At 48.3% G+C, this 19,825-nt stretch overlaps 13 protein-coding genes across 13 annotated transcripts; 4 read left to right on the forward strand and 9 right to left on the reverse strand.

Moving 5' to 3' along the window:
* Positions 1 to 289: 289 nt before the first annotated feature.
* On the reverse strand, positions 290 to 1,717 carry ERC1 (MATE family efflux transporter; the record flags this gene model as incomplete). The annotated part of the gene is made up of 1 exon (XM_076683568.1): positions 290 to 1,717. One exon carries the CDS (start codon positions 1,715 to 1,717, stop codon positions 290 to 292), a length of 1,428 nt encoding a protein of 475 aa, XP_076542195.1.
* Positions 1,718 to 2,241: 524 nt separating this feature from the next.
* MXR2 (peptide-methionine (R)-S-oxide reductase) lies at positions 2,242 to 2,721 on the reverse strand (the record flags this gene model as incomplete). The annotated part of the gene is made up of 1 exon (XM_076683569.1): positions 2,242 to 2,721. One exon carries the CDS (start codon positions 2,719 to 2,721, stop codon positions 2,242 to 2,244), a length of 480 nt encoding a protein of 159 aa, XP_076542196.1.
* A 576-nt stretch (positions 2,722 to 3,297) lies between these two features.
* Positions 3,298 to 4,500, forward strand: TRVA0_009S01684 (agmatinase; the record flags this gene model as incomplete). The annotated part of the gene is made up of 1 exon (XM_076683570.1): positions 3,298 to 4,500. The coding sequence occupies one exon, from the start codon at positions 3,298 to 3,300 to the stop codon at positions 4,498 to 4,500; it is 1,203 nt and encodes a 400-aa protein (XP_076542197.1).
* Positions 4,501 to 4,576: 76 nt separating this feature from the next.
* On the reverse strand, positions 4,577 to 6,370 carry TRVA0_009S01706 (uncharacterized protein; the record flags this gene model as incomplete). Its single annotated transcript, XM_076683571.1, has 1 exon — positions 4,577 to 6,370. The coding sequence occupies one exon, from the start codon at positions 6,368 to 6,370 to the stop codon at positions 4,577 to 4,579; it is 1,794 nt and encodes a 597-aa protein (XP_076542198.1).
* Positions 6,371 to 6,686: 316 nt separating this feature from the next.
* On the reverse strand, positions 6,687 to 7,649 carry GLO1 (lactoylglutathione lyase GLO1; the record flags this gene model as incomplete). Its single annotated transcript, XM_076683572.1, has 1 exon — positions 6,687 to 7,649. One exon carries the CDS (start codon positions 7,647 to 7,649, stop codon positions 6,687 to 6,689), a length of 963 nt encoding a protein of 320 aa, XP_076542199.1.
* Positions 7,650 to 8,592: 943 nt separating this feature from the next.
* On the forward strand, positions 8,593 to 9,108 carry TRVA0_009S01750 (uncharacterized protein; the record flags this gene model as incomplete). The annotated part of the gene is made up of 1 exon (XM_076683573.1): positions 8,593 to 9,108. The coding sequence occupies one exon, from the start codon at positions 8,593 to 8,595 to the stop codon at positions 9,106 to 9,108; it is 516 nt and encodes a 171-aa protein (XP_076542200.1).
* Positions 9,109 to 9,510: 402 nt separating this feature from the next.
* TRVA0_009S01772 (uncharacterized protein) lies at positions 9,511 to 10,515 on the reverse strand (the record flags this gene model as incomplete). Its single annotated transcript, XM_076683574.1, has 1 exon — positions 9,511 to 10,515. One exon carries the CDS (start codon positions 10,513 to 10,515, stop codon positions 9,511 to 9,513), a length of 1,005 nt encoding a protein of 334 aa, XP_076542201.1.
* Positions 10,516 to 11,181: 666 nt separating this feature from the next.
* On the reverse strand, positions 11,182 to 11,871 carry TRVA0_009S01794 (uncharacterized protein; the record flags this gene model as incomplete). Its single annotated transcript, XM_076683575.1, has 1 exon — positions 11,182 to 11,871. One exon carries the CDS (start codon positions 11,869 to 11,871, stop codon positions 11,182 to 11,184), a length of 690 nt encoding a protein of 229 aa, XP_076542202.1.
* A 714-nt stretch (positions 11,872 to 12,585) lies between these two features.
* On the reverse strand, positions 12,586 to 13,272 carry TRVA0_009S01816 (uncharacterized protein; the record flags this gene model as incomplete). Its single annotated transcript, XM_076683576.1, has 1 exon — positions 12,586 to 13,272. One exon carries the CDS (start codon positions 13,270 to 13,272, stop codon positions 12,586 to 12,588), a length of 687 nt encoding a protein of 228 aa, XP_076542203.1.
* A 611-nt stretch (positions 13,273 to 13,883) lies between these two features.
* Positions 13,884 to 14,571, forward strand: TRVA0_009S01838 (DUF4396 domain-containing protein; the record flags this gene model as incomplete). Its single annotated transcript, XM_076683577.1, has 2 exons — positions 13,884 to 14,229; positions 14,279 to 14,571. 2 exons carry the CDS (start codon positions 13,884 to 13,886, stop codon positions 14,569 to 14,571), a joined length of 639 nt encoding a protein of 212 aa, XP_076542204.1.
* Positions 14,572 to 14,753: 182 nt separating this feature from the next.
* Positions 14,754 to 15,924, reverse strand: LSB5 (Lsb5p; the record flags this gene model as incomplete). The annotated part of the gene is made up of 2 exons (XM_076683578.1): positions 14,754 to 15,619; positions 15,666 to 15,924. The coding sequence occupies 2 exons, from the start codon at positions 15,922 to 15,924 to the stop codon at positions 14,754 to 14,756; spliced, it is 1,125 nt and encodes a 374-aa protein (XP_076542205.1).
* Positions 15,925 to 16,413: 489 nt separating this feature from the next.
* Positions 16,414 to 16,789, forward strand: GRX1 (glutaredoxin; the record flags this gene model as incomplete). Its single annotated transcript, XM_076683579.1, has 2 exons — positions 16,414 to 16,567; positions 16,620 to 16,789. 2 exons carry the CDS (start codon positions 16,414 to 16,416, stop codon positions 16,787 to 16,789), a joined length of 324 nt encoding a protein of 107 aa, XP_076542206.1.
* A 341-nt stretch (positions 16,790 to 17,130) lies between these two features.
* Positions 17,131 to 19,623, reverse strand: HIS4 (trifunctional histidinol dehydrogenase/phosphoribosyl-AMP cyclohydrolase/phosphoribosyl-ATP diphosphatase; the record flags this gene model as incomplete). The annotated part of the gene is made up of 1 exon (XM_076683580.1): positions 17,131 to 19,623. One exon carries the CDS (start codon positions 19,621 to 19,623, stop codon positions 17,131 to 17,133), a length of 2,493 nt encoding a protein of 830 aa, XP_076542207.1.
* Positions 19,624 to 19,825: the final 202 nt, after the last annotated feature.

The raw sequence follows: 19,825 nt of genomic DNA on the forward strand, positions 1-19,825 counted from the left end.
TAGAGTAAAATCCAAGAACTCTCCTAACATTGCAGTCCCATGGTAGAATTACCGCACAGGTAAAGGGTGTACGATTTCCCCGTAACTTCTATATAATACAATGCATGAACCAAAGCCGAATATATTCATATTGCTATTACTTGAGACATACATTGAGCCACACACATCCAGTAGGAGAGAGATAGAAAAAACATAAAACCGTTACCGGCTACAGAGGATATGGCCTTATTCTATGTGGGATTAGTTCGTCTATTAAACCATGATTTAAATGCTACTTGCAGAATATAAGCTACTTGAAATCGGTCAACTGGTTTTCAATAAAGCGTTTCCAATTAGAGGTCAGGACAAAGTACATCTGAAGGATAGCGACGCATGAGAGTCCCAGTACCAAGCCAACCCACAATCCTACTAGTCCTTCCTTCAATACAAATGCCGCGAAAAAAGCCAATGGGATAGCCAACACGTAGTAGAATATCACATTCAATACGCCTCCAATGAATTGCCTGCCCTGCCCTCTCAATATTCCACCGGTGACGCAGTTCAAGCTGTCACTAAGTTGGAACACTGCTGCATATGGAATTGTTGCCGCTACGACCTGAATGACATCAGCGTCGTTGCTGAAAATAGCGCCCAGTTGGTACCTAAGCAAGTACATTGTGCTGGCATTGAAAATCGCAGTGACGCTGGAAGACTGGACTGCAACTCGGGAAGCGATCTTAACTGATTTAATAGATCGCGATCCAATAAGATTTCCAGTCCTCGTCGATGCAGCCAACCCGAGCGACAATGGAATTTGGAATGCCAGGGAACAGATGTTGCCGATAATGCTTTGAGCGGCCATGACCGTAGTCCCGAGTCTGGAGGATGCAATGGTGACAATTTCAAACGCCAACCATTCAGCTTCGTACATGATAGCCCCTGGGATGGCGAGCTTGAGCATTGGCTTCCATCCGGAAAATAGATCAACTGAAAGATCCGGGAAACACTTCCTGTCAGTAAAGAAATAAGCATATCCGATAGAAAGAATCGTAGTAAAGTAGTCTGTAATGACAATTGCAACCGGGGCGCCGGCGAGACCGTACCCAGTTGTGGGGCTCAGCACCAGGAAGTAATTAAGTACCATATTGATAGGGGTGGAGATCAACAGCACACAAGTGCCTGCATGGAATATGCCCTGGACTTGGAAATAATGCCTGAATACCTCATTGAGTGCATATGATGGTAAATCAATTACCATGAGTCTCATGCACATGGCGGTATTTGCGATGACCTCCTCCTCAGGTCCAATGAGCCGTAGCAATGGGTGCGGGAACATCCAAATTATGGCAATTGGAATAGATGTAATCCAGAGAAGAATAGTGCATCTAAGAGACCATACTCCGACCATTTGGTAGTCTTTCCTGCCGAATGCCTGTGCAGCTAGTGTATCAATGCTTGTTGCTGCACCCTGGAACATTCCATAGCCGACTACGGCTACCAGTACAATGCATAGTGACATTGAGGCCAGCTCAACTTTGCCTAGTTTGCCAACTGTAAAGAGGGAAATTGTGGTTAACGACAGCTGAAGCATGAAAGCCACGCTTACTGGCGTAGCACTCTTGATGAGCCATTTGGCTTCGTGTTTTCGCGTTGTCACGACTTCATCATCATCGGGTACAGAACCGACAGACCCATACTGGTAGATGCCTGGGGGCAATAATGAATCTGTTGACGACATTTTTCTCGTTATATTTCCAAGATTCCCCGGAGGCCAATAGCCTCAATTATAAATGCACTCGAGCAGCCCCTATTGTCAGCCGTGCGGCTCATGCAGTTCCGCATGTAACTTCCGAATTAGGCAACTCCGTAGAACGGTGGTCTACTGGCGGCAAACTCGTCTCTAACTGCTTCATCCAGCGGATATGCGTATACTTCATCTAATACTTCATGAAGATGCTGTAGAGATACCGTGAATAGGTTCAACCTATTATAGCCCTTCATTAATTAATATGGATATTGGATGCCCTTTGTAGCCCTTTATTGCATATAGATTCATATTTTCGGGGTACATCTTACGAAAATCATGTTTTCTCGATTACTACATGTAATGTATTTCAAGTGTGCTCGGTTAGATATAATATATTACTAAAATGAAGGGCCAAATAGTATTGTTTGGCGGATAGTTGTTTACCGGGTCAATTGTCCTCAATATTTTACTGCCGACACAAATCGTGGTACCGTAGTTTGATAGATCAATGCAGCTTACTTTTGGAATTTCAAAGCGACACCATTAACACAGTGCCGTTCATTAGTAGGGGTGGGGAATCCTTCTCCTCGAAAAACATGGCCAAGATGACCACCGCAGTTCTTACAAACCATCTCGGTCCTCTGCATGCCCAAAGTGCTATCGTCATGGAGCTCAACAGCACCGGGGATCGCCTCGTAGAACGCCGGCCATCCACAGCCGCTATCAAACTTGGTCTTCACATTGTACAAGGGGCTATCGCACGCGGCACATTGGAAGACTCCACTACTATCACTAGGTTTGATGTCCTCATTGGTAAAGGGACGCTCAGTGCCTTTCTGTCGCAGAACCCTGAATTGCTCTGGGGTGAGTATAGCCTGCCATTCTTGGTCGGACTTCTGCACTTTGTAAGCCATGGTAAGAATTCGGGAAGTTGAGATATATCGGTAATTAATGAAAGGGAAGATATTCTTTGGTATTTGCCGCAATCTAAACATCGACCTTTAAGTCCGAATCAGATCAAATCACTTTACTAATGCAAACGCAAGGCAACCCCATGCATTTGTCGCGCAAGAGACATATTTGGCGATTTAACTCTTAATCACGTGATATCTAATTCATTGCTGAAAAGTGATGGCCGGCCGGCCATTGATCGATATCAGCCATTAACTGACTCGCGGTACTACGGCGGGTTACCTAGGAGGGGGTATCATAAACGATGTTGAATTTAAGCGACTGCACTGATATTTGCGGTTTTAATCTCACGCTGGACCGATGGTGGATACGCAATTAAGTAAGTCGAAGCTAACAGCCGTGCGACCTTCCTATTTCGGCAGTTCAATGCGTATATGCCGGCTAACAGATAATGCGACAGGATTGGTTAAGAATTATATCCCCCTCGATGATAGATACTCGCTGTTGCATCCGTTTAACTGCAATGCGAAGACTCCGCTTGGAATCGGGTGAATGCCGAAAGAGGCAGCACGACCCATTGTACTGGACTACATAAGAGAGCCTCCTTCTCCCTTCCCCGGATCAGTTTCCAATCCTTCCAAGAACCAGAAATATCCACCATGAAGCTATTATCCTTAGCGATACTTTCGGCATTGATAAACTTGTCAACCCAAAATGAGCTGAGCTTCCTCGATAAGGCATTCGGTCCCTTTTCTGATGTCCGAGTTCCTGGAGCCAAAGGAGTATTCTTCCAGCAGTCTGCCCACTCCAACTCTGCTCTAGACGACTATGAAAAAGGAAAGATCCATCTCCCTCATAAGGATTTCCGAGAAGACTTGCCTATTGGCCCTCTATATTCAGGTATTGTGTCTTTTGAACACCTGCCTCTAACTGATTGCTTCGGCCTCTCTGGTACTAAGGAGAAGTTCGATATTGCAATTGTCGGAGCGCCTTTCGACACCGCGGTAACCTATAGGCCAGGAGCCCGGTTTGGCCCCGCTGGAATTAGAGAGGGATCACGGAGGACGCTCCCTGTTGAGTACAGCGCTTATCACCCTGATTCCAATCCATTTGAGCTCGCCTCGATTGTTGAATGCGGAGACGTGGGAATGGATTCCTTTGACAATCGGCTAGCCCTGGACAAGCTGTACCGGGGCCACCGAGCGATTCTCGATCACGAAACAATTCGAGATGATTACAATGCCCCTCGGGTGATTACTCTCGGTGGTGATCATACTGTGACCTTTTCTGCACTGAGAGCAGCATATGAAGTGCATGGACCAATCTCGGTCATTCACTTTGATAGCCATATCGACACTTGGGATCCAGAGGTTCTGGGTGGGAACATGTCGAGCTATGCACAATTGAACCATGGCACGTTTTTGCATTACGCCCATGAGCAGGGATACATTACCAACGAAAGCGTTCACGTTGGTATTCGTGCGCCATATGTTCGCAAGCATAAGGACTCTGAGCATGATGCCAAATGTGGATTCCAGGCGATTTTGGCCCGAGAAATCGATTCCATTGGTGCGCATGGAATAGTGGAGAAGATTAAGAAGCGCGTTGGCTCCAACAAGGTTTATATTACCCTGGATATCGATGTCCTCGATCCGGCCTATGCTCCAGGAACAGGCACTGCTGAACCGGGTGGATTCACCACGCGAGAGTTGCTGACGATTCTTGATGGATTGAAGGGGTTGGATGTCATTGGCGCTGATGTTGTCGAGGTTTCTCCACCATATGACACTAATGGGCAGATTACTGTTCTCGCTGCAGCCGAGATGGTCCAGAGCTTCTTGTATTTGATGACTTCTGATTAAATGTAATGGGACTTTTTTAATTACCCAATATATCTTCGATTAGACGAATTGCGTTGTATATAATAAATACAGTAGTTTACAAAAGTACAATTTCTTTGCCGCTTTCCTTCATAATTTCATACCATGGTTTGTTAGTAGCCCAAGATTTCTCCATCACCTCATAGGCAAAGCATAAATGGCCCATGCCGAACCGGCTCATGCCTTTCATGCGCTGTCTGAACAGCTCGCGTTTGCTGGGGTCGATGATCTCACAGCCTGCAATAAATATGGGGAACGATATCGACGCTTCTGTCTCGCTACCAATGGGCACATTTGTCTCTAATAGCACTGCTATGACATTTGCTGCCTCCTGGACCTTCGGGTCCTCCATTGGGTACTTCATCACCCTGCGATATAGCTGAATGAGCACTGCGTAGCAGTAGGCGGCATTGAGCGCCTCGGCAGTAGGCATGGAGCAGTATGTGATCCACCGCTCAAATTCATCAGAAGTGACTGGAGCTGCAGCCAACAGCTTCGATTCATATCCCAGGGCCTCCTCCATGACGTGGTTATCCACGAACCGAGCCTGCGATGTCTGCTGGATAAGGTCCACGACTTTGTTAAACACAGGAATCATTTTGAGGTCCAGCGCAAGGAAGTTGTCGATGGTGTTGTTCCACAACGCGCTCTCTGATGAGGAACTTTCGTGCTCTGCGTCTGACCATTCAATCTGCCTGCTAGCAATTGAGCTCGCACAAAGGCTACTGATTGTGTCAATATAGGCAAAAATTCTGGCCAGGAAGAATGGCCTCCCGCCGGCCGTTTTGAACGATTCGTCCATCAGCCTGCGAGAAAGGCCTCTCTCATTGACAATCTGCCTCGCTCCAAGCAAGTGGGCCCTCCACTGTGATGTGGATGAAGGAGAATGAAGAACCTCGTAAGATGTGAACAGGAGCACGGATGCCAGAGTAGAGTCGACGATTGCTTTAGTCTGGTCTTCAAGCGACTGCGACAAGCCTTTCAGGCTGCTCGCTAGGAGATCAGCAATCATCTCTACAGGTTCACTCGAATTGGTAACTTTTGCCTTGTGGCTAGCTGAGAATGCTAGTAGCAATTTCATCAAATGCGGGGTCTCTAGAGCCATTCCAGGTAGCACTGTCCGGAACGGATTCTCACCCGGAATAGGAGCCAGCAGCCTTGCCAGGTAGTTTGTGAAGTAGTGGAATAGCTCTTGGTAGTATGGGTTCTGCAATAATGCATCCGGAAGAGGGGCAATTGATCTTGGAATGGGCAATTTTTCGAAAAATTCATAACTGATTTCGGCTCTCTTCAATTCATCGTTGAAGAAGTCCTCCGGACTCATCTCGCTTAGGGTCTGGAGATCGTGATACAGTGGTCCATAGGATGCTGGGTTGGCTGATCCATAGGGTACCATGTCAGTTGGTCCAAAGGATACGGGGTTAACCGACGTTGGAACAAGCTGTAGTTCAAGCAGATCTTCTGGGGTGGTATCATTTATTGTAGAGGTATCAATAGTATGGGTATGTACAATACTAGGAGATTCAATACTGCTACGAGGATCAGCAGTACTAGGAGTAGTTACGTTATTTGAGGCAGGAGGATTAGTCGGCAATGTCTCGACTTGCGTTGATCCCGGGTCGACAGAAAACGCTACAAATCCTTTGCTGAACATACTACCGCCCTTGGCTGCCTTGGAAGAGGCATCTTTGAAAGGTCTGCCGCCCCAGGTGAGCTTTATTGAGTAGTCGCATCGCATGCTGAGCCTTGTACACCGGCCACAAGCCGGTTTCTGTTCGTCGCATTTGATCTTCAACTGCTTACAGCGGTGGCAGCCACTCCGACTTCGCGTCTGCTTCTTCTTTTCTGCCATTTCACATTACCGCAAGGTGTTTATTGGATATTAGATGAAATCTTCAATAGGCGGTGGGGTAAAGGTCGGAGCGGAGAGTCGTACCGATTCAAGTCAAAGTGAAGACTCATGTCCACACTTTTAAATGCCACTTTTAATATAATTGAATAATAAGGGCCCATATTTCGTAATACCAATAGTAATTGGCGGACATTTCGGTAGAAAATCCTCCGCGAAGCGGAGCTACGGGGGGTCTGGGGGGCTAGCCCCCCAGGTTCATTTAAAGGTAGGACCGTGCATGCAACGCTACCTTAATATATATATACTAAAAGAGTGCTTAGAAAGAGAGCATATCATCGGTGATATCAGCCTTAGGCAAGAGCTCGATCCAGTACCCATCTGGGTCGATCACGAAGCCAATGAACTTCATCTTACCGTCGGTCTTTCGCTTCTTAATGGGGACTCCCAGGTTCTCGAGCCGATTAATGGCCTCGTCAACATCCGGGACGGTAATACCAAAGTGGCCAAAGCCCTGGGGCTCGTCGTTGCCATTATGGTACGTAGTGAACTCCGGGTCGCTTTCGGTGCCCCAGTTGTGGGTCAGCTCAATTATGCCCTCACGATTGGAGACACCCTCGCCAGAGCCCTCGACAAAGTTGGGATCCTGGTGGTTGTAACCAAGGAAGTAGAGGGTGAATTTGGCCTCCTCGAAGCGCGCCATTCGCAGCAGACTCATGCCCAAGAGGTCACGATAGAACTGGACCGACTGCTCTGGGTCACGGACACGGATCATGGAGTGGTTGAACCGTGTAGTGGCCATGTTGTAAGTGCCAGAACCCTTAGGACTGAGCGTCCTGTTCTGGATGAGCTCGATCCAGTATCCGTTGGGGTCAAGCGCGAACGCAATGTCCTTCTGGCGGCCGTCGGAGAGCCGCTTCTTGAATTTGACTCCAGCGACCTCGAGCTTGTCACATGCGGCTCCAATGTCGTCAACGGAGAAGCAGATGTGGCCGAATCCACGGTGCGGCTCCTCATTGCCATTGTTAACCTTAAAATTCGGGTCCTTCTCGGAGCCGTGGTTGTGGCAAAGTTCGAGCAGGCCCTCACGCTCGTACCATGGGAGGCTCTTGTGAACTGTCTGGTCGCCCGTGAAGGCGAGGAAGTAGTTGTCGAAGCCCAGCTGCGGTATGGCCAGCTTCTTGACCAGCTGCATGCCAAAGTGCTTCTCATAGAACGCCAAAGTCTCCTTTGGGTCCTTGATTCGCATCATTGTGTGATTCATTCGGTACTCGGAAGTCATTGTGCTCGATTTCCTCGTATGAGATGCCAATTGCCGTAGTCTTCGCATCAATTGAACGCGGTGGAGCCACGGCGGTTAAATGAGCCCGCCTTTTATACCCCCAGAGCAAGCAACCGTCTCAGCCGTGCCAAATTACTAATCAGTTTCCGTTGCGCGGGATGTCGCGCCGTGCATGAGCCGCGCATGGTACGGCTGGGCCGTACTGAGAAAACCAACCATCGGCATACGAGCATAGCGTTCATTTTTATATACAGCCTTCGTCTCTCTTTTTTTTCCTGGTATATTGTAGCCAGTGGACTTTTCTCGAAGAGCCTATGTTTTCTTGCTTGATTCGGCCAGGTCGCGGTAGCGAGTAGTAGCACTGTTGATTGATCCTCGTTGAATTGTGGAGTGATGGACGATAGGTGTCGCGCAACTTTGCTGATTCAGTCGTTGTATAGTATCGCTTCTAGTTACTTCACAGTCACCTTTACCAGTCACTTGGTCCAATTAGCATTCGTTAGGCTAGCATCTCTCGGCGAAGCCGAGCCATGGGGGGTTTGGGGGGCTAGCCCCCCAAGTGAAAACCTCTATCGTACACATCTTTCAGTACTACTCGGGGAAGAAAAGGTTAGTACTGTCACAGTTCATTGAAAATAGCGACTATTGGGAAAACTCTCGGCGAAGCCGAGCCACGGGGGGTTTGGGGGGCTAGCCCCCCAATTGACAACAAAGCTCTGTCATTATCTTGTTCAGAAAGATGGAGAAAGAGCTGGTATTCTTATAGCTTTCGGACTGACCATGGGGGTAGTATTCCGGCAAGGTATCCGAGCCCCGAGCCCCCTGCGTTGCCAGGGGAACCCGTTTTGGATCGCTCTTAACTGGTTAAGGTGTAAAGTTAACTGGTTGGGCCCGACTCTCATCACCGACACTTAGGAGGCGGACAGTTCAACCGGTTCGAAGCATGTTGCGAAGCAGGAACTTGACGGCGGTTCTTTCGCAGGCGGTCCAGCAGGACCGCCAGGGGTCGAGTATTATTTCCTCGATATTGATAACTACGAATGGAAGGCCCGTGGCGAGCTTCCACAACACAAGGGATCCACCGAAGCCTCATACGGCGTCGGAGGATGAGCAAGGAGACGTCGCTTCGACAAAGTCTGTCACGTCGTCATCCTCAATGGCTAGTCCGTATGATGTGGACCGGCCGATGCGCACCAAGGTTTACGGGCTATTTGCCTCTGCGCTGTGGGACGAGTATGCAAGGGCACAGGACAATGGGAAGGAATGCAAGTGGATATCCTGCACAATTGATGACGGAAGTTTGGTGATCCATCCAGTGTATTTGAAGAGCTCGGACCAGATGCTGCTGTTGATATTGGTGGGGGACCCTTGTACTGCGCTGGGGTTGATGGAGCGGAAGGCAGTCCAGACTGTGGCTGTATTAGAGGAAGGTCTCAAGGACTACAAAGTGTTTGACTGATTTTTACGAAGTTTGTGATGATTAATGACTTTAGGCGGTTATAGCTGCAGCGATAGATTTGTACTTCTATTGTATATTTGTTTATTCATGTCTGTTTATTTGATTTCTGACAGCCATGTTAATTTCATGCGGGTATCAGGAACCTTTGAAATACATAAAGGTCAATTGACTAGCTAGGAGGCTCTCTGGGGGAGTTGTCAATTGGGGGGACCAGTCCCCCCAAACCCCCCTGTGGGCTCCGCTACGCGGAGGGTCTGAGCTGAGGTAGACATCCTCCGCGAAGCGGAGCTACGGGGGTTTGGGGCTGGCCCCCAAGGTCAACACGGGTAAAATACCGGGGAAAGCAAGTCAATAAATTTCAACCTCTGGTTAAATTTAATTGCTAAATAAAATATGCTTCAACTAATTGTTAGTCGCATTGCTTACGTTTCCAAACTGAGCCGTGATTCTTTGGAGAGATGTGGTACTTGGTTTTCCCGCTACCCGAAGCTCATCAAGATCCAATTCTAAGCCACTCAAACATTTTGCCGCACTCTCAGTAACTGTCAAACAAGCCAATTGCTCATCACAGCTCAGCAAGACCATGGATTTGCTCGAAACTGATCTGATGGACAATGATAGATTGCCTCTAGGGATTTGCATGGCAGTTTCGCCTGGTATCTCAAAGCTGTTGATATAGATCTTAAACTCCTTTCTCGTGTGTCGGATAAGCTGGATAAGCTGGTAAAATACGCCCTTGTTGACCAATCGGTGAATAGTTATCGACTCAATCACAGGGCTTACCCTCTCCAACTCTTTACGCCCTGAAGCTACAATCTTTGATATTTCGACATGTAGTTCAGCATATTTATGCCAATTACCTCTACGTGAATCAAGCGTTTTGATAAGCTGACATGCAAATCCGTTGCGGGAAAAGTCGCCATGACGTAGCGTCAATTTCATTTGACCAAGATCCGATAGAATTCCCTTAACAACCGGCGTTATGTCACTAAGATATTCCGCGGATTCATCTGCAACATCGAGCTCCACTCGCTGTACCAAGCCTATGAAAAAGGGAAATAGCATTAAATTAAAGGCTGAATTCGCGAAACAAGACGGTGGTAGTGAAATGAATCTCCACACAACCCTTTTGACACATTTCCCGTAGATTAGCATCTTCAATCGTATAACTATTCTTGCATGAAGGTGTTCTTTCTCATCAGATTCTCTTGGCTCAGTTAATGGTATGCGATACACAATATCGGGGCGCGCCATGCTAGCAAATGTCAAGCTGGATTCGCCGTAAGTGATTAATACGTCAGTCCATAACTTGGATTTGATGATCTCTTTTGAATCTGGCAGTACGGCGGACAAAGGAGCCAGGTTTTTGGTGTCCTCCACGAAAAAGTCATAGATGGATTCGCTCATCTTGTTTCGTCGATCAGGTTAGCCAGGTCAGCAAAGTAGGTGCTCACCGATTGGTAAAATTGGAAGATTGATGTATCTATTAAAGTTTAGCTGCCGATGGTTAGGTACACGGTGTACTGTACTACCATCTTAAAACAGAGCAGGAAGGAAAAAAATTAAAACCAGGCTTGTATACCTGTTACAATACAAGTAGTATAACACACAGGTTACACAATGGGTACCATTGATCTCCATTGCGTCAAGCCAAGTTGAAGGAGATGCCACGAAACTGTCGAAAGTGGCAGCTCACGAATAAGCGTCTTTGAAGGAAGTCACGCTGCTGTACATATGGTTGGGTTAACAGCCGACTTTATACGTAGATGGAGCAAATGATAGTGAAAGCAGAGTAGATTTCAGGGCAGATGTGGCAACTTGACTGGTGACTCCGCACAATTCCAGGCTCACGTTGGCATATATATCAGCTGCGTCCGCCCCATATTGTGCTAGAATTTGATATCTGTGTACCATCGGCAAGGGCCGCTACCTGGACAATTTTTGAAGGCTTTAAAACTGGAATGCGACGAATACACAGGAGAACTACGCCACAAGGAGCTTCAAACTAGGAACCCACGGCATGATATTATTATTTAAAAAATAGAATAGAGACTCTGTTAAGCTCACTGCTATCTAATTTTTTTTGGTGGGTGCCAAATACATCTCAATCTGCTTAATATCTCTGATTCTAGGCTTAAGGTCTGAGCAAATTTGAGCTGTCCTACCTGAGAACTTGTTCACATCGATATACAGTTCTAAAACGTGTTGCCAGGACTCTCGTTCGTCGATGAGAAACATTACCTCCCGTAGAAGACAAGATGAGGCTAGTGTACCACGCAAGACTAATACGAACCTCAACCTCACGTCTGCTAACTCTGGTGCATGGTTTAGCAGATCGAGGAGGTAAAACCCAGAGTATTCAGCCATGTGAAACTCAAGTGATTCTACGCCGAACGTGGCACTATCCACCAGAAAAGACAAAAAGGGCCCACCAGTAGTGTCCACCACGAAATCTAGTGGCTGAGAATGAAATACCCACACAACATTGCGGATGCATCCCCATATCACTAGCATTTTCAAACGCTTACATATCCGAGCGTTGGGAATAAGCGTGCCCATTCCCTCTGTTTCTCGTACACGGTAAACAATGTTGCGGTCTACTAGGCTGGTGTACTTCAATGCATCGCGACTGTATTCCACCAAGACGTCAGTCCACAATCCGGCGGCGATTATGTCATCTCGTGGTGGTTCGAAGTCTTCCGGAGCCGAATATCGCGTATCCAACTTGAAAAACTTGCGGGCTCTCTCCGTAGCGTCATTCATAGTTTCAAATATAGGCAATTGCAATAAAATATCCTGGGAGAAGGGAAACTATATATAAGAAACAAGGTTATGTGTCCAATTGACATATTAGGTATTTATGTACGCCTGTTACGGCCAAGTGGCCTGCACTACACGGAACTATGGGCCTGCGACTGGATGCTGTAGTTGGACTTTGTATCATCAATGGTAAATAGAGTTTGAATGGACTGGCCACTCATGGAATCATTTCAACAAGAAGAAAAAAAATGGTGACAATGCCTTTTTCGGGGCCATCTACCGGTATTCGTCTATGCAAGTGAAAGTCAAATATCTTAATACCCCCATATATCTTGTCATATATCTATATATATCCCAGAGCTGCATGTTACATTGTTAACCAAACATATAGACTAGTCTCTTCTTTCTTTTTGGTACGATACTAAAACGTGCAGATGATACAGTGAATTCAATTATTTGGATGGATATGACTACTACGCAGACGCCTCCGCACAGTCTCAGGTTTAAGTATGCATATACATGAGCTGCTACTGCTCAATATTATGTACGGCTCTGAAGGCTGTATACCGCTTGTTTTTATTGACCAAGCTGCAACGGCTTTAGAACTCTTACGACGGATTGTCGTCAAAACTACGCAGAAGGAGCTTTACATTGAGAACGGTAAGATATAATTATTTGAAGAAATAGAGACCTTATTAAACCCCAATTACAATGTACCTAAATTTCCTCGAGGGGCGCCAAGTACTTATCAATCTGCTCAATATCTCTGAATCTAGGCTTCAACACTTTGATTTTTCGATGTGCCCAATCCTCCTCTGCGATCTGGTTCACATCTATATACAGATCTAAGACGCGATGCCAGGATTCTCGTTGCTCGATGAGAGAGAGTACCTCCCACGGAATACAAAACAATGGACCACACAAGACAAATACCAACCTCACGTCTGCTAACTGCGGTGCAAGCCTTAGCAGATCCAGAAGGGAGCGCCCGGAGTTGTCGGAAATGTGCAATTCAACTGATTTTACCCCAAATATGGCACCTTCCACTAGCAAAGACAAAAATGGACCAGTCGTACTCTCCAAGGAAACACATGGCCAAGAATGAAATACCCACACAACCTTGCGGATACATCCCCACGCCACTAGCATTTTCATACGTTTACAAATCCGAGCATTGAGCATGGATGGGTCCATAATTAGCCCGGTTAGTGGTATCCGGTAAGCGAGACGGCGGTCTACTAGGCTGCTGTATATCATTGTATCGCGGCTGTATTCCACCAAGACGTCAGTCCACAATCCGGCGGCGATTATGTCATCTCGTGGCGGTTTGAAGTCTTCTAGAGCCGAAATTCGCCTATCCAGCTTGAAAAACTTGCGGGCTCGCTCCGTTGCGTCAATCATCATTTCAAAAATATAAAAAAAATGGACTATTATGATAAAATGTTCGGGTGAAGGGAAACCATATATCAAATAACAATTTTTTTATCCAATTGACACATGGTAGTATTTATGTATGCCAGCTACGGCCAAGTGGCCTGCACCAGAATGAACAATAGTCTATCACCAATGGCAAATAGAGTTTGAGTGGATTTGCTACCCATGGATATATTTCAGAAAAAAAATTGCCAATGCCGTTTTCGAGACCAGCTACTCGTCTATGCAAGCGAAAATCAATTACCCCATAGTACCGGTACCACCATGTACCATATTAGAACCCCATGCAGTCATGTCCATTTCTACATATTTTAATTGTCTGAAACTTTTAATGCGATTAGCTATGCTTAACACAACTCTACAATTCGTAAACTCTCCCCAGACTCTCAATGTTCACAATTACGGCACCGGGATCGGACTTCCACGCGATTATTGCCATTGGTTGAACATAACTCCACACAAAGTTTGCCATTGGCCAAGTGCTGTTATTTTATGGGCCGTAAAACTTGTACATAAAAGCTCCATAAAATTAGTTAGTAAATAGGGCACCTTAAAGTTCACGCAAATCCCTTAGTGTAGTTATGAACAAGCTAATTTTTCGACAGTCCTCCATCTTCCGGTACAGCCGTGCGGTCAGATCAACTCCGCAAGTGCTCTCCATTGGTACAAGAATTGGCCCAGCCCAGCCATTCTCTAGTCTCCAAGAGAACTTCGCCAAGGTTCAATCTCAATGCCCAAAGAGTACCCCGAATGCTGTTCCGTCGGTTCTCGATTCCCGCTTTTGGACCTTACGGTCTGCTTGGAAGCGAGCGAGTGTCAACACGCTTAGGTGCCTTGCCGGATGCACTCTGGGCGACTTTTCGGCCATGTGGCTACTTCAAACGTTTTCCCCTGATTTGGGTACAGGAACAATTATGGCAATTTCTAGTGAGTACATCATTTCTTCCTGACGTTACACATGCTAACTGGCATATAGTGGCTGCTGGTATTGCTACCTCAATTACACTGGAGACGGTTTTGCTTCACAGAGGCAAAGACCAATTGTCCTGGCCAATGGCTGTTAAGACGGCTGCCGGGATGAGTCTGGTGTCAATGCTAACAATGGAGGCTATGGAAAACCTTGTGGACTACCATCTAACCGGAGGAGTCGTGACGCTTGACGACCCGGCCTTCTGGGTCGCAGCAGTGCTCTCAATGGGTGCTGGTTATCTCGCTCCTTTGCCATATAACTATCTACGGCTAAGGAAGTACGGAAAGGCATGCCACTAGACTTCCTCGGCGGATGCCGAGCTAAGGGGGGGTTTGGGGGGGCTAGCCCCCCCCATATAGCTTAGACTCTTCAATTCAACTTGGGGGCCAGCCCCCAAACCCCCGTAGCTCCGCTTCGCGGAGGTGATTGGTCGCTATAATATCATTAATAACCATGAAAAAAAATGTGTTGAAGGACTCTTTTAGAAAATCGGCTTCTCGTACACAGGAGTCCCCACGATTCGATGGGAGTCGGCGAATGGGTTGTTTGGATCATTCTCTTCTTCCTCTTCTTGCTCTTCGGAATAGTCGTCACTCTCGGAGTCACTAGCGTCAGAAGCCACCTTCATTCGTCGCATTCTATCATTAACCCCCCAATCCTCCTCCGAATCAGACTCCTCTCCTATCGCCTTGGACATTTTCTCGTACTTCTTAAGCCCTCTGACCAGCTCTTCGTTGGCGTGAATGAGAGACCCAATGTATTCCTCAGATTCGACGACCTGGATGTACTTCAAAATCTGGCGACGCAGCTTTTTGCACTGATTAAAGCACCGCGTCGCCTGCTTGTTTTCCGTCGACAATTCCGTCTGCTGATTGACCAATTGCAGAGCGTTTTGCAGGTTCGTTGCAGCAGTGTTCGCCTCAGCAATCGTCTGGAGCATTTTAGGCCGGTCTCGCTCAAGATTGAACGGTCCCCCACCGCTTCCAGAAGTCCTCTCCGGGCGGGATCGCGACCCACTGCCATTGCTACGCTTTGAAACCGACGACATCGTGGCAGAACGCCTTCTCTGGGTCGATTTGGGCGCCGATTGAGACGAAAATGAGTTGCCCCTGGCTCGTGAGGTACTCCCAGACCCTTCAGAGTCTCCTCCCCGGTTGCTGGACCGCTTCTTGAGCGCTGGAAGGTGTTTGTAGAACGTAGCAAGACGCTCCATACCCCGTTTATCCTTGCATTCCTGGGCCCACACCACCGCCAGCGTTTGGATCTTGCGCTTAACCACGGGGTCTGTAATCGACTCCAACGCGCACTGGCGAAGTCGTTCTAAAAGCATGTCGTCATTGTAAAGCACTACCCCTTTCGTTAGCTCTGTCAATATAACCCCATATTAACATACTCTCCAAGTCGCGGTTCCCATTTTGAACCATAACATCCAATAGGGTCAATGCACGTAGCTGTTTGTGCTTGTTTCCGTACTTGAGCTTCTTCCTCAGCGCTCTGGCCGCCTCGGTAGGCCCCACGGCTGGTCTCAGCGTGATGAGCTCCATAAGATCAACGATCTCGGACAGGTCTTCTTCATCATACCGCTCTGAAGTTAACCGCTCAATTGTCTCCGTGATAGCCGTATGCGGCTTGTTGTCCGACAAGAACCCCATCGATTACTGCTGCCCTCGGATGCCTCCAGCCCTTGTGTGTCGTCTTTTTGGTGGTCGCCTCTTTGCCCCACGTCTCCCAGTGCTAGGGCCCCAGGTCACATGGTTGCGACGTCATGTGCATCTCACGTGCGCAGGGGTGTGCTGATACTTACTTCGGGGGTGTCATTTTCAAGGAGGTACTAACTGCTTGTAAAATGATATTTTGGTGGTGAAGATGCTCAAAAAATGAACATATATGGAATTCTAGGACTATTTAATGGCATTTAGGGGTGCCATTTGCGGCGTTTCTTCGGAGTGAGCCCCGGAATTGGCCTACGGTTATGGGCGGGCTCCTGCGTAAATCGTAGAATGACAGATGATGAAATCAGATTCGACCGTTATGTGTCCGAAATACCGGGACCCAGTGTATTTCAAATGTCGCTAATTCTTATTGGTATCGCAATAGGCATACTCTTTTTGATTTTAAAAAGGAGGTTGTCACCCGTCAGAATGACCCCGCATCACGTAGAGACGATTCGAAGCCTGATCAAGAGCAACGCTGTGTTTTTGGCGTCAAAGTCCTACTGTCCGTATTGCAATGCCGCCAAGCGAACGCTGATCAATGCCGGTGCTAGAGCGAAGATTATTGAACTCGACAAGATGGGTAGGTTATATTATTATATAGGGAGTGTATGAAGCTAACTGGTTTGTGATAGATGAGGGTCGAGAGCTCCAAAAGGCGCTGGAAACTATCAGTGGCATGCGAACCGTCCCCCAGATCTTTATTGGTGGGAAGTTGGTGGGTGGAAACTCTGATCTTGAGAAGGTCAAGCCGGAGACTCTCAAGGATATGATCCTCAAGGCCGCTGATACTAGTAAGTTGTAAATTTGTACAGTTCATTAGATTCTTTACTCTCGTAGCTCTCTTTCTCCGCGTAGCGGAGCCCCAGGGGGGTTTGGGGGGACTGGTCCCCCCATTAGTACTAGCAACCGAGTGTATTCGAGGGCCAGCCCTCGAGCTCCCGTAGCTGGGGGCCAACCCCCAGACCCCCGTATCTTGGGTGATGGTTACCCCGTAACAAAGTTTTCGCCCCCACTGTAACAAACTCCTGTTACAATGCGTAACAAATACCCCGTTACAACTCAAACCTCCGCGCAGCGGAGCCCACAGGGGGTTTGGGGGACTGGTCCCCCAAATATCTCTAAGAAACGGATAAAATTATTAAATTACTGCAAAGCCTCAAGTCGCACCTTGACGGCGTTTCGGTGAGCATGCAAACCTTCAATCTCAGCAAGAGTCATAACGGCCTTGCCAATGTTCTTCAGGCCCTCGGCACTCAGCTCCTGCGAGGTAATGTGCTTCTGGAAGGTGCCAGCGTTGACGCCAGAGTACATCTTGGCGTAGCCATACGTAGGCAGCGTGTGGTTAGTACCAGAGGAGTAGTCGCCGCACGACTCTGGAGAGTAGGCGCCAACAAACACGGATCCGGCATTGTCTACCAGATCAACGTACTTAGAAGCGTCCTCAAGCTGCAGGATAAGGTGCTCTGGTCCGTACTGGTTGCTTAGAGCAAACGCCTCTTCGACAGTCTTGACGAGGAGAGTCGTGGAGTGCGCAATGCTGCCCCGCACAATGTCCACTCGCGGAAGCTCGACAGCCTGGTTGTGGAGCTCGGTCTCGACAGCCTTGAGCTCTTCTTCGGACATGTCCACAGCAATGAGAATGACCTGGGAGTCAACGCCGTGCTCGGCCTGCGACAGCAGATCGGATGCAACAAATGCCGGGTTCGCCTTACCGTCAGCAATAACAAGAACCTCGGAAGGACCAGCCGGCATATCAATGCTCACCAGAGCACGGGTATCATTCTGCACGAACATCTTGGCAGCAGTTACAAACTGGTTGCCCGGGCCCATGATCTTGTCAACCTTCTGCACCGACTCGGTACCGTAGGCCATAGCGGCAACAGCCTGGGCACCGCCAGCAAGCACAATCGCCTTGGCGCCGACCTTGTGGGCTACATATACAATCTCTGGGGTTGGCGTGCCGTCGGACCGTGGTGGAGTAGCGATGATGATGTTCTTGCACCCAGCAACCTTAGCTGGAACACCGAGCATAAGAGCAGTAGATGGAAGCACGGCAGTACCGCCTGGCACGTAGAGACCCACCGACTCGATTGGTCGAGCGAATCGCGAGCACACGACGCCAGGAGAAGTCTCAACTTGAAGCGGCTTGTCGGAGATCTGCGCGGCGTGGAACTTCTCTACGTTAGCAATGGACAGGTCAATAGCAGCCTTAACTTCGTCAGTCAGCTGCATAAGCTTTTCTGGGAATGGAGCGGTAAGTACTGGAGACTCCAGCTTGGCTTTCTCGAACTTGAGGGTGAAGTCCAGCAGGGCCTGGTCGCCTCGGTTCTGCACATCCTGGATGATGGGAGTCACCAGCTTCATGATATCAGCAGTCTTCTGGACCGGCCGGGTCAGCACCTTCTCAATATCTTCTGGCGAAGCATTGATAGCATTAAATCGGTTCATCTTGATCTCACCGGTTTTTGGAGCCTCTACTTCCTTCTTCTTTGGAGCCTTCTCCTTCTTTTCGTTGGAATCCACAGCGATCCACTTTGGCTTGGCATCGCCCTTTCGTCGCGAGATCTTTCGGGCCTTGGCGTCCAAGTTCTTCTGAACGTCGCTCCACGAAACACCCTCCCGGACCAACTTGGTCATGGCGAAGTAGATGAGATCAGCAGCCTCCCAGGCAATTTCGTCCTTGTTCTGAGCATCGCACAGCTCCTCGGCCTCCTCCATAATCTTTGCCTTGAGCAGCTTAGGGTCGTTAAACAGCCGAGCAGTGTAGGATCCCTCTGGCGCGTTCTTCAGCCTCTCCTCCAGAGTCTGTTCGAGAGAAGAAATGCCATCATAGTGGCCGAAGCAAGTCTTGGTGTTATTGTGACAGAACCCATCGGTCTGGCTGACAGTGAACTTGACGCAATCGCTGTCGCAGTCCATATCCAGCTGAACGAGCTTCTGGGTAGCTCCACTGGTAGCACCCTTGACCCACAAACCACGCTTTCGCGACTGATAGACACCATTTCGAGTATTCAGCGCAACCTTGATGCTCTCATCAGACGAGTATACGACACCCAGAGCCTTCTCATCCTCATCGACCACAAGAGTAGTGTAAAGCTTGTCTTCTCGGTCGGTCGAGAGTCGCTCAATGAACGCCTCGGCCAGAGAATCAGAGCTCAGCTTGTCCTCCGGCACGACCTGGACCGCGGCGCCCAGGCCCTTGGAGACTTCATTCTGCAAAACATAAAGCTGTTTGGCACCACCATTGGCAAGCAATTGCTTGCCTAGCTTAGAAGCGTACTCGCTAACACTGTCTGGCTGAGCAGAAGTCAGGAAGACGCCGGCATAGGACTCGTTCTGATCGTCGACGACGACAATTCGCGACGCATCGACGCCAGCTTCAGCCAGCTGGGCAGCACTCTGAGAGGTAACAAACACCTGGTAGGCACCAGCGTCCAACAGGCTAATTAAAGCGTCGGCGGGAGCCTCGGACTTGACCAGGACGCTAATGGCCTTGATGCCGGTGAAGTTAGCCTTGATGTCGGATGCGACCTTGACGAGGTCCTGATCCGCGGCCACCAGAACCTGTCCGACAACTGAAAACTTGTCAATAGACTCAGCGGACACTGAGTTCAGCAGTGGTAAGACTGGGAACATTTAAAATCGGGTATTAGGGAACGGTAGTGCAAATGGTCCTCGGGGAGTGTATATATGGAGATAGTCGATTGAGTCACTTCGAAATTTTTCACCCAGCGCACGCATGCGGCGGGTGCGGCTTGCCATTAGTTTAGCCCCATATCTCATCGGAATTTACTTCAATTGACAACAGGAAATTGACATATAATTTAGAATTAGAGTA

Source organism: Trichomonascus vanleenenianus (assembly GCF_965637985.1).
Source record: "Trichomonascus vanleenenianus strain CLIB 3782 genome assembly, contig: TRVA0_009S, whole genome shotgun sequence".
NCBI lineage: Eukaryota > Fungi > Ascomycota > Dipodascomycetes > Dipodascales > Trichomonascaceae > Blastobotrys > Blastobotrys vanleenenianus.